Source organism: Gallinula chloropus (genome assembly GCF_964237585.1).
Source record: "Gallinula chloropus genome assembly, chromosome: 3".
Lineage (NCBI taxonomy): Eukaryota > Metazoa > Chordata > Aves > Gruiformes > Rallidae > Gallinula > Gallinula chloropus.
The window spans coordinates 6,729,234-6,753,755 of NC_140087.1; the positions used below are offsets into that span (position 1 = coordinate 6,729,234).

Sequence of the window (24,522 nt, forward strand, 5' to 3'; positions counted from 1 at the left end):
ACCCCAGGTGCGGCCGGCAGGAACCGCGGGGCCCGCCGAGGGCTCACTCCCCGCCAGGCAGCCTCGGGGCAGGCGGGCGAGTTGGTTAATAAACCTGGGGCCAACGGGAGAGCCCGAACCATCTCTGCGGCCCCGACGGGGCCTGAACGGGGCCGGGAGGGATGGCTGCGCAGCGCAGGCTGAACGGCTACAGGCGCCGGGCCGGGTGCACTCGCCCCACAGCCCCATCCAGTCCGGCCCCCAACAGCCGCCAGCCCCGCGCCCCCTCCCCGTGGGCCGGGTTATGTAAGCGGCTCGTCCCCGAGCAGCGGCAGCATCTGCGGGGTTCCCGCCCCTGTCTCCGCCCTGATCCCAGCGCCGGAGAGGCAGGCGGCGGCAGCAGCGCAATAAAGCAAGTTTTGTCTCCGCTCAGGGGGCGGTTAGATCTCGCCGCCCTCCCTAGTCGCGGCCTGGCACCATGGCTGCGGTGTCCCTGGGGCAGGCAGCAGCCCCTGCCGCGGCGGCAGCCCCCCGCTAACCTCCCCCGGCAGCTGCTGCCTCGTCCGGGCCGCGGCCGCCCGCCGGAGAGCGCGCAGCTCCGCACCGCTGCCGCCGGGGAGCGGCGGCCCCCCCAGCCCGGCCCGGCGCGGCACCATGTGGGGCGGGCTGCACCCCCAGCTCGGCTTGCGCGGCTACAAGGCGGGTAAGGAGCTCCGCGACCCGGCGGGGCGGGAAGGGATGGCGTTTGGGGAGGCACAAGGGCCCCGCTGCCGCGGGGCAGCTGTGGTGGGGCGGGCCGAACGGGCCTCTTCCTCTCGCTCTTCCCCTTGCCCGATTCGCGCCCGGGCCCCCGCAGAAACGCCTGAGGAGGCAGCTTCCTCCCCGCCGCGAGCGGGAAGCGTTACCAAGCCCCGGCTCCGTGAGGGGGACGTGGCGGCGGGGCCTCCCGGCGAGGGCGCGGGGGCCGCTCCGCCGCTGCCGCCTCGGCCCCGGGCCGTCCGCCCTGCGGGGTGGGGAGGGGGGTGGTGGCTCGGTGTTTGCTTAGCTGGACCTTGCGGCGGATGATGAAAGCTGAGCTTAACCTCCGCAATCCCTCTGCCTTGCTTTGGGCTTCCCCCGGCGTTTTGTTAGCGTACCTCTCGGGCAGAGGGCTGGCAGCCAGAGCTTCCCTTTTCCTTTTAAATTTAGACTGTAGCGAATTGGTTGAGGGGTCGCTTTGGGGTTTTTTTACTCATTTCATCTTCCCCCAAGCCTCCTCCTTTCCCCCCCCCCCCCCCCCCCCAGCTTCTGGATTAATCAGAGCCGAGTCCTTGCGGGTTGTTAGGGAGGCATTGAAATGTCATGCTGGGGAGTTAGGCTGTTGCTGGGGAGGCATCCTGTCTGCGAGCCATGGGCTAACTTTCAGCCCCGAGGAAGGGCTGTCAAGACTGTCAAGAGGAAATAGCTGAATTACTTGCAGAGCCATGTGAGAGCATTCTTTTTAGGCAGGTAAGACCAGGGACCTGCTCCTTTTGGATGCCCTTTTGGATCTGAAAACGTTACCAGCTGTATCACCTGCCTTATGCTGGCAGAGATCCTGCAAATATTTGGTGGTATTTTGATTCATTGAAGTAATCGATCACTGTGAAAGTCTGTGGCTTGGCTCTCCTGATACAACTGTTGGAATGTTACAATTTCCTTAAGAAATGTGGATTCATGTAGTAGTTTGGGGGATTTTAAAATAGGGCAGTGTAATGTGTACCACAGCTAGCTGACACCTTTAAATGGCAGGATTGTTTTGCTTTCTACTGACAGGGTTTTTCTTGCAAGACACAAGAGTTGCTAAGACATTCTTAGCAGCTGCCTGAATCTTTACAAGCAGTCCAATGTTCAGGCCCTATAATGTGAAAGAATATATTGTTCTTTTTTTCTGTGCTATTGTTGTGAATTTCTGTGCATAAGATGTTTGCTTTCTTGAAGTGTCGTGAGGTGGATTTTCTTGTTTATTTGTTTTTAAGGCTTCCCGCAGAAGAACAGTTACATTATCTTTGTGCTGCAGCTTGCCGAGATACTGGGTATTCTGAACACTAACTGCAGAGATTTCAGTCCATGTGATGGAAACTGCAGGAATTTAGGGTGTTTCAGTTTTTGATTATTTGTGTTTGGGGCAGGAATATAAGAAGGTTTTCTCACAAGCGTGTGTTCTGATCAATTATTGGATTCACTTGATTAGTTCTCAGATCTTAAATACAACTCTGACAATGTTGTGTACTGAATCTCTTTCCTCCCCCATCCCCCTTTTTCTCTTGGGGTCAATGTGAAGTTCAAAATGTATGTTTATCTGTAAGCAGCATAAGGGGAGCAAAACTAGTAGAAAAATCTAACTTGGGACACGACTGACTAACAGAAGGTGGTGGATTAATTAGAAAGCAAGTAGATACCAGTTTAACCTTGAGATCTGATCTCTGCATTGTAATTTCGAACACAGTGGTTCCTTCCTTCATCAGTCTTACACTGAAAGAGTCGAGAAACTGTTTAGTGGGATTTGTAATCCCTCTGAAGCAGAGGAAGTTAATTAGCTCCGTGCAGGCATTTTAACGAGGGGATGATGGTTACTAAGATCCTGTGCTATTATATTATTGCCAGGTTAGATTTTTGAGGTTGTGTTTTAGGGGGGGGGTGGTGTGTGTGTGTGTTTGTTTTTTTATTTTCTTCTTTTTTCTTGTTTGTTCCTTTTCCAGAAGGAAGCTGACCACAGGAAAACTTTTTTTTCCCCTTTTTTTACTGTTGCAGAACAGTGGCATCTTACTAGGAAATGGAAGTTTAAGCATTTGTATTTTAAGCTGAAGGAATCGGTCCCAAAATATTTTAAAATCTTTAGTGGCAACTACTTGCTATGGATTCTGACTGTCTTTTAAATGTTAGTGTGGGAGCGTAACAGTTTTTGACTGTGTATTGTTGTTAAGCTGGCTTTGCTACTGAAAAGCATTGTATTTTGCTAGTGGTATTTGAGTTATCTATGGATATGGGTACTTAGAAGTTCTATTTTGTTTGAAAAATCTTAGAGTTGCCTGACAAGGCTAGGTGCCTACTGAAGAACTCTGTAATTATTTACACAGGGGAATGATCAGATTTTCAGTAATATATGCAAAGTAATTCTGAATTAGTTTAAAGTGTACCAGGCAAGGACACTTGTTTTATTTTGGATACGTGCTTCTTGTTTAACCAGTGGATTTAATGACAAAGTTTGCTGCCCATGCAAAATAAATTCAGCTTTTCACTGTCTCAGTACCTGTCCTGAAAAATTAAATTGTTTTTTCTGGAACCTTTATGATTGACTTAGTGTTCTTGTACGTATCTTATGAAAGCCTTGCAGCATAGTTTGTACCTCTCTAAAGGCAGCAGTTACCCACTATGCTGCAGGAATTTAAATAACTGCAGTGAAGGGCATACAGCGTTTCAAGTACTTTGCTTATTCATTTGGACCATCCTTTGAAATGCACGGTTGGTTAATAACTCTCTGAAGACTGTGAAAGCCTTCCTCTAGACGTGCTGTTCCTCTGGGGCATGCATGTGGCCATTCAGGCTATGTGTGTCCAACAGGCAGGGGTGGGAAGTGAAACAAACAGACTTTGTGATGAATTACCAAGCATTTGTCTCTTGCAGTGAGCCCTGCCACCTCTAGGCAAGCTTCCTTCCACTGGTCAGTGTTACCAGCAGTTGACTGCTACTGAAATTTGGCTGGTAATAGCTGTTCAGGTAAAAAAAAGCAAGAAGTGGTGAAAACTCAGAAGGATGTGATTGACATTCCCTAAAAATAGCGTCCTGCACCCCTCTGCTCCCAGAGGCCTGGCAATGTGCTTTGCTGGCCAGGCAAATCCCCGGAGGCGCCTGCGTTCCTGTACTTCACCTTGGCTGGCAGCAAGCGCCACACTTGTGGGTCTGAAGGATTGTTTGGTGAAGGCACAAACGTTATGTGATGTCAGCAGCTGTAAGGACACGACGCACTGTAAGGCCTGTGGGGTGCTGCCTCCTTGGGGTACCCGTGGAGTGCACAGGAGGCTTCACAACAAAGCCAGGCTGGGGAGGACAGGGCCAGCAACACGTTTCCTCATCTTTTCAGGTGGGGGTGTGTGTGTGTGAAGTCCAATGGATTTGTTTTGGTATTAAGTTTCATGGGTACCTGGGGATTTGACAGCTCTTGGGACATCTTGGGGAGGCAGGTTTATCTTTAGGGCCTAGGCAAGACAAGGGCGAGTTAATGTTGCTGAGGGTGGACTTCAAACCAGTAGGTCTAGGGAGGTGATTGTGCCCCTGTACTCGGCATTGGTGAGGCCACAGCTCGAGTGCTGTGTCCAGTTCTGGGCTCCCCACCATAAGAAGGACATTGAGGTCCTCGAGCGAGTGCAGAGAAGGGAAACCAGGCTGGGGAAGGGGCTGGAGGGCAAATCCTATGAGGAATGGCTGAGAGAGCTGGGGCTGTTTAGCTTGGAGAAGAGGAGGCTGAGGGGAGACCTTATCACCACCTACAACTACCTGAAGGGAGGTTATAGAGAGGTGGGCGATGGTCTCTTCAGCCAGGTGACAGGAGATGGGACAAGGGGAAATGGCATGAAGCTGTGCCAGGGCAGGGACAGATTGGATATTAGAAAAAAAATTTAATGCAGAGTTGTCAGGGCCAGGAACAGGCTGCCCAGGGAGGGGGTTGAGTCACCTTCCCTGGATGTGTTCAAAAAAAGGGTAGATGAGGTACGTAGGGATATGGTTTAGCATAGGATGGGAATGGTTGGACTTGATGATATTCAAAGGTCTGCACTAGGGGATGGGGTGAAGGAAGTGCTAGTTACAAGAACACCAGTAGCTTCTCCAAAGAACACCTAGGATTTACGTCCACCAAGTATTTCCTCTTTACAATTTGAAACTATTTATGCTAAGATTTTTATCCAGGCATCTAATACTTTTTAAAGAGCCCATTTGTTTCAAAATATGGAGAAGTTGCCAAGCACAGTAGCAATGCATGGTGGTAAGAATAGCTGAAAGCCTCCTGTATCAAATACTTCTTTTGTGACTTGAGGTTATAGCCAGAGGGGATGATCTGCCATTGTTGGAAGCAAAGCATATTTATTGTAAACAGGTCAGATAAGGAAAAGGGGTAATACTACACTTGTTCAGTATCAGCTGCTCTGCCTTCTACTCTTTGAGTACTTGTTTTCATCATAAAACTTGCCTGTAGTTCAATAGTTGGAGGACTAAACTAATTCTCAATTCCTGTGTGGGGTTGTGTTTTTTCTGGAAAGTTGCTGGTTTGGTTGTAGTTGTCAGTAGTCTCCCAGATGTTCAAATGTGCCAACCAGAATGACACTCTTTTATTATCAATGACAATGACCATGTTTTAAAAGTATTTGCTATGCTTTCTTAAGGACTCCTGAGATGGGTTAACCTTGTCTGGCTGCTAGATGCCCACCCAGCTGCTCACTCCCCTTCCTCAGCAAGATGGGCAAGAACATAGGACAGAAAGTCTTGTGTGTTGAGAAAAAGACAGGGAGATTGCTTATCAGTCACTGTCATGGGCAAAAGAGGCCCAGAGGTTGATGGCTAGAGAAGACAAGGAGAATGTGCAGCAGGGAGTGACTTGTGTACATATATGCTCACAAGTGTGCTTAGCTTTACGTTAATCCTGACCTGTCCATCACCCCTCATGTGCCCTGAAACTGCTGGCCCCATGGAATTGCCCCTGAAGATGCTGGTTTTCCCCAGGCACTGCTCTCTGCAGCATCTGGCTTGGTTGCCCAGGCTTGAACATCCTATTGATTCCACAGCTACGCTCAAGTGACCTATTTCTCTGCCGCCAGCCATGCTGTAAGTGACATTGCATCATTCTGCCCTCATTTCCCAGGGATCTTTGCTGGGTTTTGAGCATCTAATGGCCCCTCTTTAAAAGAGACATTAATGCAAATAAAATAAGGGCAAGTGTTGAGGGGTTTTTTTAGAGGTATGATAGTCCTTGCGATGTGGGAAGAGGTGAGAAGTAATCCCCTCCTTTTGCCTGGAGGGGTGGGTATATGGTGGGTAGATTGCAGGGAGGGCCTGATGTCCTTTTACAGCTAAGATAATCTAGTGGGTAGATTCCCATGTGACCCCTCTAGCACTTGTGTAGCCTTATGACAAGCTCATTTGGATAGCTGAATCAGGATAAATACTGAAGGTGGGGGTGGGTGGTTTGTCAGTTGCCTGACTCCTGTGTAAGGCATCACTGCAGGAAACATCTGGGCTGGTGTTGGATGGGTGCAGAGTGCCTGGGGTGACATGGGCTGACTCTTCAGTCAGCTGATGGACTGGAAAAGATCTGCTAGCACAGTCTTGTTTTATTACTGCTGATAGCATCAGGAAGTACAGAGTTAATCCTCAGATTTACTGTGAAGGCCAAGATAGATTAAGGGAGAGGATCAGAAAAAAAGTGACATTAATTCCACTGGACAGTGTAGCTTCTGTGAACTAGTGGACTTGCATACAGGTTGAAGTGGGTCCAGTATAGTGGCTGGTAACTAGAGAGGTAGCTGGAGACTATGTCAGTCTTGCTGAGGAGGGGCAGTGCAAGTAGTGTTCAGGAAAGGTCATGCTGCCTCTTTATTGATTCAAATACCTGGAATAGACTGAGCAAGGAGAAAAGGAAATAATACTTTCCAAACTTTCAACTTCCTAGTATGTTAAGAGACCGGTGCTGTCGTATTCAGACAAGAAACATTCTTGAATCATCCTGGAGTCAGATCTGAGATTCCTTATAAGGTATCCTTATGTTTTTAATGCCTGCTTTACTCCTTTTGTAGCATAGCTTCCATCTTTCCAGATGGTTTGGAAAGATGCAACTTTTAAAAATGTTTCAGAATAAATAAGGCTTTTTTTTTCCAGTTCTGTAAGGTGGTATATTTTCTCCTGAATGCCTACTCTACAGCTATTTATACCTTGTGGCAATGCTGAACCTTTGGAGACACTCTTATAATTGGGAATTAATGTTTTGTATAGATGCTCAGTGACTAAGCGTGATCAAAGGTCTGGTGGTTCTCTGGGTATTTAGAAAACCAAGTGGGAATGTAGCAATCCAGCCAGAAGTACTAAAAGGTATTGAAAATACCTTTTAAGTAAAAGTTTATGGCTCTTACTAGAGACTTCATGGAAAACAAAGCTAACCCCTTAACATTCACTTCATCTGAAATACCAAACTGATTGAACAAGGGGTTTTGTGTGTGGTAGAATTATTGTAAAGTTTTACATCAGAAGCATTTGTAGTTGTGAAGATGGAAATACTTCCAGTCAAAGCCAGTACTACTTGTATCCCAGGTAGGGTTTATATATAGGTTGTATATATATGACCTTCACACTATATATAAATATATAGATATAGATTTATATATATACATGTGTAATATAAATATATATAAAAAGAGATATTTTCTTTGCTACTGCTCGTTCTTTTAAAATTCCACAGTCTCGTCCTTGCTTATATTGAATAGATGTGAGTGAAGCTGAATTTGGGGAGAAGCTGTGCATTATGACATAAGGATTGGAAGTTTGTAAGGAAAACTTCCCAACTATTTCAGTGAAGCCAGAATTTCATCATTTCAACCCAAAAGTAACAACATGGCAACTCCCTTACATTGATGTGCATGCTTCTGTTAGCATGCCCTGAAACCGAAGCCGGAAGGCTCAGTCTCTGGGATGTCCACGTTCAAGTAGATCTTTTTGTGTGTATAATGCACATTAGAACTCCTTGAAAAATGATGGAAAAAAATTCTAGCGTGGTTGTACTTGAGCAAAATGTTTCAGTTATTTATTTTTTGGGGGGCTGTTTCTGCCCTCATCATTTATTTTAGTTTCAAGGATACCTTTAGATCTGATATCTAGTTACAAGCAGAGAAATTAGGCTCTTTTTTTGAGAAAAGTAAGACTGCCAGACTCCTGTATTTGATCTACTTTTTTAAGCAGTTCCCACACTTAGCCCCATTTAGTATTTTTTGACTGATTCTAGCAGCTGTGATTACTTCACTTTCCCCATGCGTACAGCAGATTGGATTAACTCTTTAAACAGAAAGTGGGAGGACAAAGGTAATTCTGTAGGGAAAATGTTGGAATGACAAACAGTTTGGAAAAAACCCTGGTGCTGGTTTTGAATACTGCAGGAGGGGCTGAAACATGGATTATAATCTGTGATCATTACCTTGGGGTTTTTTTGATAGAAGGATTCAGCTGCTCACCTACAAGTGCACAGCTTTTTAATGGACTCCAGGACCTGACTACATGTCCTGATGGCTGGCTGACAAAGTTTGTGTTAACTTTATGCTTAATTTACTGCAGTTATTTTCCTAGATGCTTCCCTCTTCATACAGTAAGTGATAAACTTCCCAAGTTTAAAAGGTAGCCTTCTCCTCTGCAGTCACCACACATATGTGAATGGAAACGAAGAATATAATTTTCTGTTTCTGTGGGGTGAATAGTGCATTGAGTCCAAAGACAAAGAGGCAAGCCAGCATAGCAGGCATGAGGTAATACATGTAGTCTGTGTGCCAAACGTGAAATGAGAAACATCTGCATTTTGTATTTTGAAGTCCTCTTTTATGCAAATGCTCTATCTTGAATGGGAAGAGTCACAGGAGTGCCATCAACAACTGGACTGATTCCTGATCTTGCTCCTGTCAGTGATGAAATGAAGGGAAACCTCTTGCTTTCCTGATGAGGGTGGCTGTCACTGGCTTGATGTTAAATAACTGCAGCTAAATGCTGCCTGTGTAAAAATTATAAAGTGTATTATGAATTTGAGGTCTTGTTTTACATAGTTTCTAAAATAGAAATCAGGAGGCAGAATCCATTATTACATGCTGTGTCAGTCTAAGGATTTTGCTACCTTTTTAGCTAGCAGAATGCTGCGTTGAATGCAGCTTTCTGCTAGTTGAACAGATTTTGTCCTCCCCAGTGAAGCCAGCAGAGATTTATGCCTTAATGTGCAATTTGGCAGTAGGGCTAAGCCTAGTTACTAGCTAGTTGCTGCTAGGCATCAGAAATACGCCTGTACTCCCTCCCTGGCACTGCTTCTAGTCTGACCCCTTGCTGAGCCAGCTTAGGAAATCAAATCAGCAGATTACCTTTTTTGTAAGCAGGGACAGTTTGTTCCTGAATCGCTTTCTGAGGGCTCTGGAGTGGCAGGGCTTGTGCTGGGGAAGCAGAAGCGAATACGGGGCTGGGAAAGGTGACCGGCCTTTGCGTGGCAGCTGACCGCTAGATCCCATCAGCTCTAATGTCACACAGCCCTTTCAGGCAGCAGCCTCAGCTAGCCAGCTGGACCCTGTGATGGAAACTCAGAGCTGGGCACTTTCTTTCTGTGGACTCTGGTGTGGGGGGGTTGATAGAGAGTGAGCTACCCGATGATGTCTTCTCTCTGCCATGGCAAAATCCTCTAAAGCTCATCTGTTCAATTGAAGTATTAATATTATTATTATTATTATTAGTGTCTGTTCTAGATGCTATACTTCCCTGCACTAGAGATCATCTTGTGTGGATGTACACATTTGTAAAGTCATAAAAAAATTGTAACTTTGAAAGTTCACACTGAAATGCTGTTTCATAGTGAAGACAAAGGGTTTATAGTTATAATTATCAGTCATTAGAGGTTGTACATTTAGCCACTTCTAGGGGCTGGGGAAAACGGTTTAACTTTTATTAAGGAATTTCAGAGGCAAAAGAAGCCAGAGGCTTGGTGACAATCTACTTCAAACTTCTGCTCAAATTTCTTAATACAGCTAAATTTTTATTCCTTAAAATATGACCTGTCAGGTTCTTCTAATTGATACTATTGATCAGGCATCTGTTTACTTTGAGGATTGTATTTTGAGGATGTTCTTCTTTGGGTTTCTCTCTTCTATGTTAATTTTTCTCCTCTGCTATTTTATGTTGGTTTATCTTTCCCTCTACTAAGTGAATTCTTTTGCAAATGCATAGTACAGAGGATAGGTATGGGCCTTTGTACTCAGGTAGCATGTTTTCAGCCTCTGCAAGTAAAAATGCTGGTAGAAAGGTCTGTCTTGAAGCCTTGCATTTTGTTTTTCTTTCTCTGCTTTCCTCTATATCTGTACATTTTTATCTTTCTCCATGCTTAGGATTGCTCTAATCAGTTTCTAACTGAAGAACCAGGAGAACTTGGTTAAATAGCTTGCAGGCTCTGTCAAGAAAACACACTAATAAAGGATATGAGTCTCAGGATGAATCATACTTCAGCTATCTGACATGGTAAAGGGCTTTTATGAAACCGAAATGTAACAATTCAGTAGTTAGGGCTGTCATTTCATCCCACTTTGCCCTGTTCCTTTTTGCAGTTAGATTAAGCTGTATCATCCACCTACTCTCAGCTGCATGTATGTGAGAAGAGGTATCGTAGTTCATGGCCAGCTGGTAGAGCTGTGGGTTTCTACCACCTCCAGAGCGTTTGTGAAAAGGGTCCTGAAACTGTCATCTGACCATCTTCCCGAAAGCATTAGAAACCCTCTCTTTGCAGTCTACTGCTCACCTCATAAGAGGTTACATTGTAGTCCTGGAACTTGTATTGGGTATTTCTATAAATAAAAGTTGCAATTTGTTTTACAGAAGGATCAGAGAGATGAGTGCACCTAACAAATGTCTAGGTGTCAGGTTTGGGATGTCAGTTTTTTAACACTATTTTCAAGAGGATTTATTTGTCCATATAAGTTGTTTTTTCCTTTTTTTTTTCCTTTTGCTGGTGTCTGTAAGAAACACTTAGGTGCCTGGTTCTTTTTATTGTGTCATGATACCAGATTGAATGATTCCAGTTTATCTTTTGCTTCGCTTTTGATTGAAGGAGGCTGTTATTGCACTATTCTATCAGCTGACTGTCAGCGTTTTCTTTTTACAATAAACCCAAAATGTATGTAAATATGTCCCTGCCCATGGCAGGGGGGTTGGAAATAGGTTATCTTTAAGGTCTCCTCCAGGCCAAACCATTCCATTCATTGATTCTGTATTAAAGTATGACATCTGATCTTGTGTCTGCTTTTTGGAAAGGTGTTCTTCCTGTTTGCTTTTTCTTTTTTTAAAGTTCTCCTGGCTCTATCTCCTTTTCTAACTATTTGTGTTGTCTTTCCAGCCATTGGAAAAAAAGCTAATATTTATTGGCAAAGAATTGTTGTGTGTGAAGCACATACCAAAGCGAGGGTTTTCTTCAGTCTTTCAGCATTAATGATGTTTACCCAGCCACAATGAGTAAACATAAATGTTTTCCAACTGAAGAAAGTTTATTCCTCCAATACAGCAGACAGCTCACTAAGAGACCGTTTGTGGGTTGGTTTGTAGACTTGTCCTTTAGAAGAGGTGTGTGGTTACTGAGCCCTGTGGGACAAGGAGAGGGTGCAAAAGAGGCTGCGAAATCTTGAAGGATTCATTGAGAATGGGGCAGGGGAGCTGGTGGGCAGGAGTTGTAACTAGGGTCAGTTTAGCAGTGTCAGAGTAGGTGTGAGGGTATTGGGGTGAAGGTGGGTTGACTTTTTTCCAAAATACTATTGTATGATCTTTTATCATAATGAGTAGGTTTTTGGTTGTAGCTGTTGGTGTTGAGGGTGAACTGAGTAACTTTGGCTGTGTGTTTAGGCTGAAAATGCTGACTGGCTTCCCTTGAAAGAGCTTCAAGGAGGCTTCAGTGCCATTGTAGTTTTGCAATACTATTGCACAGCCTGGTTACATCCGTGATGACTGGAATGAGCTTTGCATAGTTGTCAGTTTTGATAGTGATGTAGTGAGATCAGAATGCTTTAACTGTGTAACTTCACACTGGCTGTCATGGGTGATTCACTTCTGGTACACTCCATGTCAGAGTCATCTTGTGGAACAGAAAAATCAGTATCCTTAGGTAAGGATGTATCTGCTGTGAAACCCAATTAAGTCTCTTGCTGTTGCTTTCCATTCAGCATCCAGGTAAAATAACAGAATTATAGCTGTCACATAAAATAGTGCTTTATACAGTCAGGCATGATAGAGGCATTTTAGGAACCAAGTATAAAGATGGTGGTGGTGTTATTTTATATATGTAGATCTTGTGTGATCTGCGCATGCCACTGAAATTAGGATGGGTAATGGTCCAGAATTAACTAGGTGCCTTCCTGCCAGCAGTAGTGGACAGCACTCTGTAATACAGGGAAAAAGATACGTGTTTTTGTGGAGTGAAGTATTAACTGTTTTCTTTAAATAAATGTGCTTCCTGCAATTTGTATACTTAGTTGCAAACTGATCTGTTTTAAACCTCTGGGCTGGAAAACAGCAAGGTGTTGGTATATTTCACTGGCCAAATTTAAGGACCCAGTTAACTGTATAACCAAGGCTCCTTCTGAGGTTTGCTTGGAATCTTGAATGGATTTTATTATTAACATTTGTCATTGGAAGTTGTAGCCAGGTATGATGATGCTTGCTACTTTTCTTTCTTTTCTATTACATCCTCTGAAAGGTAGATTTTCCTGACCCAAGTGAGGAGTGATCACAGTTAGATGGCAATGCACAATTTAACAGTGCAAACACCTGGTGGAAGTGTTTGCTTGTTTTCTTGCCCCATGCAGTATTTTTGGGCAGATGGATGCTAGATGTGGGTTGGCAGGTGTGAGATTAGAGCAGCAGGGTAAAGCAGGTGTGCTAGCTGAGCTTCTCCCCCTCTTAGGCTTGAATCTTTTAGGGTAGGCCATTCACTGCATGGAAGATGATGTATTTACTGAGAGCAGCTGGAAAGGAGATGGAACATAGAACAGGGTGCAGGGCAATTGGTCGTTCTTCAGGACTTGGCTTAGAATAATAAAACTAATAGGTGATTTTTTTTAAATAATGACTTGTCTGTCATCTGTAATGAGGTCTGTAAGGTCATATTATTCTGGATTGCATTTCCTTATTGCAACTTGTGTAATTGCCTTCCCTTAGCAATGGGGAGGGGGTCTGCTCCCTAATGCTTTGAGTTGGATGTCCATGGCTTACTGTTGAGACTTAATCATTGAGTCTGTTTCTGCTGTCTTGTGGCTTTTATTTGGCCACTTATGGGAGTGGGTTTGATTGGCTTTTGAAAAGCTCTTTTTCAAGTAACCAGCTTGTTTCTGGGGTAGCTGTCTGTTGTGCATAACCACCGTTAAGTCAGCAGGGTGAAACAATGAATGATACAGATGTGCCATTGGGAAGTGTTGACTCCTGTAAAACGTAACTAGATCTCAGTTCTGTGAGGGCCAGAGAGAAGACCTTTCTTGAAGTGATCACATGCCACTATGTTCTGTTGGCGTGTCTAAAACAGGTTAAAAAGCATATACTGTTTACCTGTTCAAATTCTCAAACCATTCTTGGGACATATGCCTTTTAAATGCAGAGTCTGCTCCTGAATAGTGGCAGCCCAATGAGTGAGGAGATGAGATGGCTCTGTCCCATCCCAGTCATCATCCATGCCTCCGTGTATGGGATGGCTGCGATGTGAAGCGTGATGCTAATGATGCATGGTGGGTGTGCTCCTGGTGGGCACAGCCAGCTGAGTGCTACAGGGGAGGGTGAGAGGGAGCACTGGTGTGAAGAGACCCTTCTGCACCCCAGAGCACTGTGCAGAGAGACGTATTTCCCTGGAGAGCCAGATGCAATCTGTCAGACCTGTGCTGAGCCACAGCTCTCATGAATTCTTGCTGGCCTCATGCTGACCAGTGTGTAGCTATGGATGTGTACCACCACTTGCCTTTTCATACCTACCAGCTCAGGAATTGTGCTTCATGAGTTAACTTAGAAAAGCTGAACAGAGGTCCTCCAGGAAGTGTTGCATTAATTCTGTGTTGTGCCAGCAGGTCCTCCTCGGCCTGTGCTGCAGCACCCAACTCAGGACTTGGAGCATGTGTCCCCAAGCTGTCTTTGTGTAGTTGTAATGATCAAAAGAGAGTGGTTTGTGATGCTTTGTATTTCCTCAACTTAAAGTACCTGTAGAGATTCCAGTGGGGATGACTCTCCGCACCCTGGTACGTTAGCTCTATTTGTAGGGTCTAGTTGTAGTGTAAGGTTGTATCTTTTGGCATATATTGTGATAATATGTTTGGAAAATCAGACTTTGAGATATTTTTGGAGTTGTCTTTAAACTGAGGGTGGTTAAAAGCTGTGACAGGCTGCCCAGAGAGGCTGCAGCATCTGCATCCCTGGAGATGTTCAGGACTCAGGTGGACTCTGCCCTGAGCAGTCTGATCTAGTGAGTCTTGCTTTGGGCTGGGCATTGGACTAGGTGACCTCTGAATGTCCTTTCCTGCTGTATTGTTCTGTGGCATTTTTAGCTTTTATTACTGAAAGTTCAAGCAGAGTGAAAAGTCTCTCCTGTTTAGAGGGCAGCATATGGATGGTTACAGCTCCACATACTGAACATTTGTCTAACCAAGAGGTCTGAGGAGTTTGACACTGAGTTCTGTGTTGATTTAAGGTGCAGCAGTGGCAGCATGATCTGCTGCATTTCTTTAACACTTGTTTAATGCCATGAAAGCTGGCATGTCACCAGAGTTGTGTGGTGGAGAACAGCATAAGAAAGGGTAAATGAAACTAAATTTCTCTTCTATAAATGTATTTTAAATGTCTTCTAATTCAGAACTGTCTCCGGCTTAATTAGCTTGGGCTCCCCTAAGTCAGCTTTACTCTTGCTGTAATAGCTAGATGCAGCTTCAGAAGTATGAAGTGAAACTGTTGTGTAAAGTAGACCTATTTAGAGGGAGGGATGGAGAAAGTAGTTGTTCCCAAAGCAGCCAGAGTCTTAAGTGAAAAATGCGCTGGGTGGTAGGAGGGAAAGAAGTGTCCCAGTTTCCCACCAGCTGTATGTGAAGGGATCACATTTCAGCACGTTGGATGATGACACAGGGTGGATGGTATGAAGAATGATACCTGGAGCAGCACTCACATAGTATCTTGGCTGGGAACCTCTGTACAGGGCGGTGGCATTTGTGTCTGGCTCCTCTGGTCGTTTGTTCTGCCCAGTACTCAAACTTGAAAGCTACTCCTTGGAGTAGGGAAGAGTTGAGATACTTTTGGGGAAGAAAACCAAAAGGTTTAAGGGGAAGATGGAAATTCATTGCACAAGGTATGGCTATAGTACAGTGAAGGGGCAGGAGAACTGAGTGGTGCTGAAGACACTGAGAAAAAGGTAGAGAAATGGATTAAAGGGAGGAAGAGCCACTGACCTTAAGGAATGCAGTTGAGCCAAATGAGATGGACAGGTGTATCTAAGACCCCCACGAATCTACAAACAGAAAGTAGACTGCCTTAGATGTCATGTTGCAGGTAAATAGTGCGTACTGTGGAGAAGTGTGTACTGTGCTCCTCAGTTTACAAGTGGCCTGACAAGCAGGTGTTACCTCTCTGCCCAGGTGGTCTGGTGATTTGGCTGCTATATGGACAGAATATACATATTCATATTTTTATGGATATATGTGTGTGATACACACATATGTACTCATTTTTTGCATCCTTTTCTAAACTGTTAGATTTGCTGGGAAACAAGTACAGCTGGAATTAGCAATGATCTGCAGATGTCATTGCAGAGGCAATTTGCTGTTACAACTTTGGATGGACACTGCTGAAAATGTTTAAGTGACCTAAAAATAACCACATGTAGCATAAGAGACGTTGAATGTGAACTGATACTTCTTCATGAGTCATTTCCTGCTGAAAGTGTTATGCAAAACTAACTGCTGGAGGGAATGTACGTATGGGATTATATAGAAAATCAAGAGCAGGACGTGCTGCTATTTTTTTTCCAAGGCCCTTTGAGGCTCTGCTGGTTCTGAGTGCAAATATGATTCTGCCTATAAACAATGCTCAGATTTAGATACTGGCTGTTGGAAATTGTGGTGGCCCTCTGGGGTTGTACTCTGCGTTGTATGTTCCCATGAGACTGACTGTAAAGTAGGCCACGCGTTCTCAAAAAGTCCTTGAACAGGGGAACTATTTGCTGCACAGAATTGTGCTTTAAATGTTCGTGTTTTAATGATTACTTAAAAGTGTAATAAACCAAAATGAAACAAACCATAAATGTCTCAAAGACAGCTTGCCTGCAGCTATGTGCCAGCTGGAGTTGGAAGCCTCTCTTTTTAGATAACTGATAACAGTGAAACATAAAGAATTAAGTTGATACCAGTGTTAATGATTTTATTGCTGCCTTTCTTTTATCACCTAGCTTATGTGGGTTATGCACAGTTGGAAATGACTGTTTCACTGGTCAAATCTTCAATTGGTTTCTGTCCTAAAATTTGTTCATTTCTGATTGTAACCGCTTGCAATGCAAACTAGTGAGTTGAGAATCAGTTCTAGGATAGGAATTGTATCATAAATATCTTGTTAAAGTCAACAGCATAAGGGTTATATATTTTAAAGTAAAAATGTATTTACAGGAATTTTTTTGTGGGGTGGGGTAAAAGGATTATAATTGAAAAAAAAACCAACTCCAAAGCATTGGCACAGACTCTGGCTTAAACTTGAAATATGAGGCATGGGATTCAGTTTTCATTTTGACCCGTGTTTTGTTGTAGACTTCTGTACTGTATCTGTAATGACCAACTTCTGGCTTCCTTTATAGGCTCAGATTATTCCTCAGTGGGATGGTTACCTGGTACTGAATCCCTGTGGCAGTCTGCAACCATTTCATCAAGCAGTCACAGTAATCCTGTCAGAAGACACAGTATAGCTTCCGACAGCGGGGACACTGGGATTGGTACCTCCTGTTCTGATAGTGTGGAAGGTGAGTTGACACTTAAGTCTTTGGACTTGGATGTTTCTGAGAGAGAGAAAGAATCCAAAATGTTTTAATGGCATGTTTCCCAAAATAACAGAGTTTTTCCAAAGCTGTTGAGCACGTGCAGTTCTTTGTTTTCCTGGCTGGACCAAGTAATTGTTTCAGTGAGGTTTAATTAATTTACTTCTGCATGACTTGTGTGCATTAACTTTCATGTCTGCCAAAAAGCTGGTGCTTGTGTTAGATCTTTGGATAATTACAGTTACAAGAACTGCCACAGCTCTTGTGGATACACAGAAGTAGTATCCTCTACTAGGCCCTTTACAAACAAGTGGTAAAAGCAGAAAAACTTATGTGAGTGTTGATGAAAGAGCAATGCTTTCTTTTTCTGGTATTTATTGAGTATGTTTCAGCAAAGAAAGCTTACTCACTGGGGCTGGGGAGACAATGGGGCGTGTTGTCTTCTCATTTCTTTCTTTTGTGGGAAGTATGTTTGCATTTTATTGCCTGGAATTTGATACGTGGTCAAAGGCCTTTAAGGAAAATCAACAGAATCTAAAGATTAGTTTGGACTAAATCATGACTACTCAAAGCAAATCTTGTCAGGGAGGGGCTCAGTCTCTGAGGTAGCAGCATCTCTGTAACACTGGCACCCTCCCTAAGGAATGTGTCACTGGAATTAAGCATGAATGAGAGACTAAATCTTAAGGATTTATTCGTGCAGAGTCTTGCTTCCCTGTTAGATTTGTCAAGTCTAAGGTAGTGGCAGAGGGACTCTGATGTGCTTTTATCACAGGGCTGTTCTGTGCCTGGCAAATGTTTTGAAAGGGGTAACTGACATGAGGGAGAGCAGGAAGAATTAGTATAAATGAAGTATGGAATGCTGAATCAATGGAAGAGACAGAAGTCCCTATGGGGGGGGGCTGAGCATTCCGGAGGAGAGGTCTGAATGCCTTGGACTGAAGTCTGTCAGGCATTTTTACACATGAGGAAATCCTTTCCACCCTCTTCCTGTTGCATCTGTCAGTCGGAAAGGAATTCCATAGGAGAGTCCTCATTGCTTTCTTTCTGTTTACTTTCCTTTCTAAACCTTGATTAGCCTTGGCAAAATAAAGGTTTTACTTAAGTCATTTGAAAAAAATGACTTGAAAAATGACTTAAAACTGAAAGAGTAAATGGCTATTAATGCAGAAGCCTTATTAGTACTTTTAAAAAGAGATTTAAGGGGGGAATAAGGCGCTGTCATGGGGTGTATACATGGATTTACAATCAGGCTCACCCAAGTGTTGCACAATAGCATTTTGAGATGCATCACTTGAATTCAAAATATGCTCTCCCCTCCCCTACTTTGAGGGCTTCCCCATTTGAGGGGAGGGAGGAAGGAGACGAACTGAAACAGCACCTCCTTGTCAGATGTTGTCCTGGCTAAAAGAGAGCAGGACAACTGTTCCTACAGGCAGGGGGGAGGGATGGAGTGCTCATACAATCACAAGTTTGATAGGCATTTGTTACTGGTTAACTAATAACTGTCCACTTGTGTGCTTGTAATAGATCATTGTTACAAACTGCTTTTAGGGATTCTCAAAGTAAAATAAAGAGGAAAAAAATGTAAGAACAGATAGTTCCTTAGGTTTCTGCCTCTGGTGATGTTTGTTAGTGGTCAGTTTTACTGTATCCTCAAAGTTACTGATTTCCTGCCACCTTGTTTGAAAGACTTTGCAATAACAGAAAAGAAAATGTTTTTAAAAAGGGGGGTGGGGAGTGGGTAACTTACATGTAAAATAAAAGTTAATGGAAGGAGCATTTGACAGGTTTGGAAATTGAATGTGTGTGTGTGTTTTTTAGTGGAAAGTGCTGTTGCCTACCATGCCTAGCTGTTTGCATCTCTGAAGCTGTCCCCTTCCCACATCCACAAAAAGAAAGCAGTATGGTTGTGATCTGTGGGACTGCCAGGCCAGGCTGGTAATTGTAGACTTGATGCTGGCCATCTGCTCTCCATGTGCTGCCTGGGAAGAAGCCCTTGGGGACTTTTCAGAGGGGAATTTTTTTCACAAGTCAGCAAATCATTACAGTTTTTAACAATGTTCAGAGAATGAGATGTGGCTTTGCTATTGCCTTTCTGTTCTGCCTGCTAAAAATCAAAAACTTAATTTCAGAATTAATATTTGCTTTAATTCTGGAAGTTGAAGGTGAATTCCTTTGTGCTGATTTGTAGTTACTAGTAAATACACTGATGCAGAGAGTGGGTCTTATCTGCATTTAAAAACTGTTTTTCCTGGTTTTGGTTGCATCTTAAATGTTCCCTTAAATTCATCTCCTTACTCATACTTCATTTCAGTAGCATTTGCACTCTTTGAAAGTGCAGGGTTTAAAGATTAGTGCCAAGTAGCTCTGGTGTTTGGCTCAGACCTACATGGTGTGGATCAGAGATGGGTTTTGGCAAAGGCAGGAGGAAATCTTCTATGTTAAAACACATTTAGTTGGTTGTCTTTATACTATGTTGTGCAAGGGTAGGAAAATTAGGAAATTAAGTGACTAGTTGAGTTTAATTACTGAAGTTGAGCAACATTGGTGTGCATTGATGAAAGCTGAGGAGGGAAATTTAGAAGTTTTAAATATGGAGATGTTAGTTTGGGTAGAATAGATCTGAAATTTCTAATTCAAACTGCTCTTAATGTAAGAAGCCATGTAAAAAGGTGGTTTTATCTCTGTAAGCTACATTTAATATGGTTGATGGGTTGGTTGGTTTGTTTTCTGTCAGGAAGCGGTTCTGGATTCAAATCAGCTTTTGAGTGAGATAAAATAATTACTGTATTTTGTAGGAGTAGGAGGAAAACATTTTTATATGGTCTTTTCCAGGTTCCTTGTAAACTTACCTCTACTTGTAAATCAACTCTGTTATTACTGTTTTCACCTTACTCTGTACAAGTCTGACTGAACAGTTCACTCTTGGGCATTGGTTGCATCTAGTGTTCAGAAAAATTTAATGTTGTCTCTTGAAGTTTGGTGGAAGTGAGATGTAGAGCCATAGGAGACAGCTGAAAGGTTTGTGTGTTTCTGGTAGAGTAGGAGACTCTTCCACGATTCATCCTGAACACATGGTTTTAGTTGATGTCCAACAACTGATCATCTCACAGTGAACACTCCCTGAACCTTGTTTTCTTTCTCACTGGCAGCTTTATATTGGTAGTTGTCACATTTGTGGCTTATGGTTACAGGGACAACATCAAACAGTTAGTCTATGTGTAGGCCTTTGATGCAGGTTGCCTATTAAACTTCAGACTAAGACCAAAAGATTGTTAATACTATTTCAGAGTTGAATCTAAAAGAGCAAACAAGGTTAATGGGAGGTGGGAGACAGGAAAAAAAGCCTCTCTTGTAATGAAAACATGCAGGTATAAAGTTCTGAAAACTTTTAGATACAGGATAGGATGCTCATGGAGGTGGTAGATGCCTCATCCCTGGAAACACGCAAGGTCAGGCTGGATGGGGCTCTGACCAACCTGATCTGCTTGAAGATGTCCCTGCTTATCACAGGGGGTTGGACTAGATGACCTTTAAAGGTTATTTCCAACACAAACTAATCTCAGATAATGGAAGCAGACTGCAGAAAGAGTTGTAAAATGATTATTTAGAATTCTTTTGATGCAGGAAACACTATGGTGAACCTCTAAATTATGCATTCTCTAATTCTCTGTCTACATTTAAATGCTTCCTTTACGATTTACCATGTTGGTTAGGAAGAATGCATGGGATACTGTGTGGAAATGTGCTGTGCATTTGCCAAGCTTCATATTCTCCATCAGCAATAATAGCATTTATAGTTACAATTTTTAATAACCATTGACACCCATGCCAGTCATCCATTGGGCTTGGTACAATGATTCTTTCATTACCATTTACATAGAAACAAAGGCTATATTTGAAGCATTTTTTCAGACTTGCTTGTTTTTATTTGGGCTACCTAATTAGAGAATCAAGGTCTTATCAGAAATTCAATGGACTGTAAACCCCAGCAGAGCTGTTTCCCCTGTGCACGTTCTGAGTTTTGCCTTTTGGACAGGAGCAATAAGAACTAGATATTGATATGACATGATACAGGGCCCATGGCTCTTGCAGGCCAAAACATTTTCCTCCACCAGATAAGCCTTCTGTGTGGTGGAGAGTTCTTTATAAAGCAAATCTTTCTCCCTTATTGTTAAATATGATTCTTGCTCTGGGGAGACCTTATTGCAGCACTTTGGTATTTAAACTGGACCTATAAGAAAGGTGGGCACAGGCTTGTTAGTAGGGCTTGTTGCAGTAGGGCAAGGGGTAATATGTCTAAACTAAAAGAGGGGAGATGTAGCCTAGATAGAAGAAGGAAGTTTTTACAATAAGGGTGGTGAATCACTAACAGGCTGCCTAGAGAGATAGTAGATGTCCCATCCCTGGAAACTTTCAAGATGGGTTGAATGGGGCTCTGAGCAACCTGATCTAGTTGTGGAGATGTCCCTGCTCGTTGTGGGGGGTGGGTGTTGGACTGGATGGCCTTTAAAGGTCCTTTCCAACCCAATACATTCTATGATTTCTCGCTGCAAATTAACAGGCATGAAAGTTCATAAAGTGTTGCTTACCTGTTCGAGAGAGATTGGATGCAGAGAATCAAAGTGGGGTGGTTTTGTGGGATGGGGTTTTGTTGTTGGGTTTTTTTGGGGTTTTTTTTGTGGTTTTTGGGGGGTTTTGGGGTTTTTTTTATTATTATTCTAGTTTAACTTTTTTGTTTTTTAACCACACCCCTTCCCCCCAGCCTGCAGGAGAAATATTTAAGGTGGATGGGTAATCATGTCTCTCTTCACATAGAAAACTGCATAAGTGTGGTCTGTTCACAGTGTGAGAAGCTGCTCTGGAGCTATAGATACAGGTTGCCTTGGGGAGAGAGGGGTTTCAGAACTGGTGGTTCAGGGAATGTTGTGGACCTTACACAGTGTGCTTGGTGTGTTGTCACCGCATTTTTGTGTAGGTACCACTTCTCTGGAGCACTTAAATGATAGAAACGAAACTTGTTTTAATGTTACGAGACCCAGAGGAGTCTCTTGTCTCTCATTTTGAACTATCTTACTTTTTAGTGGATTAAAAAACCCTAATTAGTTCAATTTCATTGTAGTGTTTCTTGATACGCCAGGGAATGTGGCACAGCCACCTCTGAAGTGATTTGATTTTGCTATTTCAAGCAGTCTTCTTCCAGCAGGCCCTGAGCATATTCTAACTTTTACTTTTTATTGATGAGGAAAAAAAGCTAATAACTCTAGGTGTTGAATATAGTGAGAGACTGAACTGAATTTCATGAGACAAACTTTATTAGTATTTTGGGAGGGTTGTCACTTGTTTAGCATACTACTCAAGATTATGGGATTGAGAAGGCAGTTTGCAGGATTCAACCTGTGTACTGTATCAGCTCTGATGTTATGAAGGTGCACAGGGATCCTGGGTCTGGAGAGCTGGCAGTGTATTTTTGTGCTATGTACTGTGCTCTGTAACTTTGGAAGATGATGGGTTTTCTTTGAAGACCCTGAACTTAATTGAATCAAGGAATGGTTAGGGCCGGAAGGGACCTTTTAAAGATCATCAAGTTCCAACCCCCCTACCACAGGCAGGGACACCTCTCACTCGACCAGGCTACTCAAGGCCCAGTTCAGATGAACTCTGTGCCTTTGGGTCCTGGCAAGTATTGGTACAAGTTTGGTGACGTAGCTTGATGATTTCGGGCTTGGAAAATAGTTGTGCTCGAGGCATTCTTCCAGCTTCCTTCCTCCTGGCTTGTCAACTCTCATGTTGTGGAGCAGTGCCCTGCCTTCCTGAGGCAGCTTTATTGTGTTACTTGGATATTATCTATCCCAACAATCAGAACTGTGCACTCAAGCCTGTATGAGGCTCTGTTCCTTGTAGCAGAGGTACTGCTACCCCTTGCTAGAATGAAGCGTCTGTATTTCTGAGGGGAATATAAATATTAATGCTCAGAACCCTTTTTCTGAAGGTTTGTTTTGGTAGGATTTGAATAAAATTTAAACATTTATTATTTCAGGATTCTAGCAACCTATTTCCAGGATTTAATGGATAGGAATAATTGATGCTAATAAATCAAATAAGACATGGAAAAGTTGCTTCAAATGGCAGCAGCATAGCCCCTGTGTGAACCTGTGTGCTCTGAATTAGAAACTGGCTTGCGTTAAACTGGATGCACTCAGTAGTTCCACATGTGAATGTTCTGCAGAGAGAAATAGATGCTGCTTTAACTGCATGTTTTGCTGCCTTTTGTGATAGTTTCTCTGTAGAAACAAGGTCATGATAGTGATAAGCTCGGTTTGCCTTGTATAACAAGTAAGGGCAGGATTTTTCTCTACCTCGTGGGAGTGTTCTGCCCAATGAGCTTTGATGAATTTTGTCTTCAGCTAACATCAGTAGTTGTCTTTTAGGAAGATTCCTTCTTTATGCTCTAATCAGAAATAACTGAAAATAAGTTGTACTTACTTGGGTTTGTCAGCATCCACTTGGAGACAATAAAAAAGTTATTTCTGTCACAAGTATTTTGTAAACTCTGTCACTGTTTGAGTTATATCAGAATAAATGTGTTAGAGATGGTGTGGGAAGCTGTCCCCTGCTGCAGGTAAGCCCCCACATAGTCTCTCACTCCCACTCCCCCAGTGGGATGGGAGAGATCAGAAGAGCAAAAGTAAGGGGGGGAAAAAAACCCCAAACTTGTGGGTTGAGATAAAGACAGTTTAAGTGAAAGAAAAAAACCCAAGTAAATGAAAATGAAGCATGCAAAAGCACCACCAGGAGACCAGTGCCCAGCCAGTCTCTGAGCAACACAGACTTTGGAAAAAACCTGCCTTCCCGTTTTACTGCTGAGCATGACATTATACAGAAAGGAATCTCTCTGGTGTTTCAGGTCAGCTGCCCCAGCTGTGTCCTCTCCCAACCTCTTGTGCATCCCCTCTCTGGGGTGGCAGAGGCCTTGGTGCTGTATAAGCACTCTTCAGCAATAAGACACCAGTATGTTACTAACACTCTTCTGGTCACCAGTGGGAAAGCACCAGAGGAGCTCCATGAAGAAAATGCATGCTGTCCCAGCCAAGCCCAGTACAATCTCTGCCCCTGATTCCGTATCATTTGCATCATGCTCAGGTGAAATCTTGGAGCTGTTTTTAATATGTCCTGGAACATGTATTTTTTGAGTGTGGTGGATGTCTGGTACTCTGATGGGAAAACAAGGGGCATCATACAATGATCTTGCCTATATTTAGGTACAGTATCATGAGACCTGGGGATGCCAGGTATTATACATCTTTGTTGAGAGATGCCATGGAGGACTTTACACTTTGCCTTGCTACTGTTATGTCAAAGAAAACTCTTTAGCCTTTGTCTATCAGCTCTGTAATTCAGATTCTCACAAAGAAAACTGGAGTGAGCTTAGTTTCAAAGGAAAGGAATGTTTTGAGCCTTAAACTACCTTTGCATGAACACTGGAAGCATTCTGTATTCAGTATTTATAAATACACATTCAATTAGTGTTTGCAGCCTTATCTGAAAGAAATAATCATGGGAATCCTTTTTAATCCTTAGTGCTGTAGACAAAGTGGTGAACTTAGTGATTGACTGGAGTGGTTTGGGATGTATGCAGTGAGAGAAGACTGCTTGTATCCCCCATGGAAAGGTTTCTAAATCCCTAGTTTCTAACTCTTATAACACTGCCAGTTTGTGAAGGGCTTATGCTTCACTCGTAGCCTTATTTAACAGATCTGTTTCTACCTTAA

The 24,522-nt window shown here is 43.2% G+C and overlaps 1 protein-coding gene across 1 annotated transcript in view; it reads left to right on the plus strand.

Annotated features, from left to right (window-relative positions):
- Positions 1-633: 633 nt before the first annotated feature.
- CEP85L (centrosomal protein 85L) overlaps positions 634-24,522 on the plus strand; it is a gene marked incomplete at its 5' end in the record, with an annotated part of 113,306 nt that continues 89,417 nt past the window's right edge. The window contains 2 exons of the mRNA XM_084261974.1: positions 634-682; positions 16,571-16,732. Of these exons, the coding sequence (XP_084118100.1) occupies positions 634-682; positions 16,571-16,732 (211 nt within the window). The remainder of the gene's footprint in view (positions 683-16,570; positions 16,733-24,522) is intronic.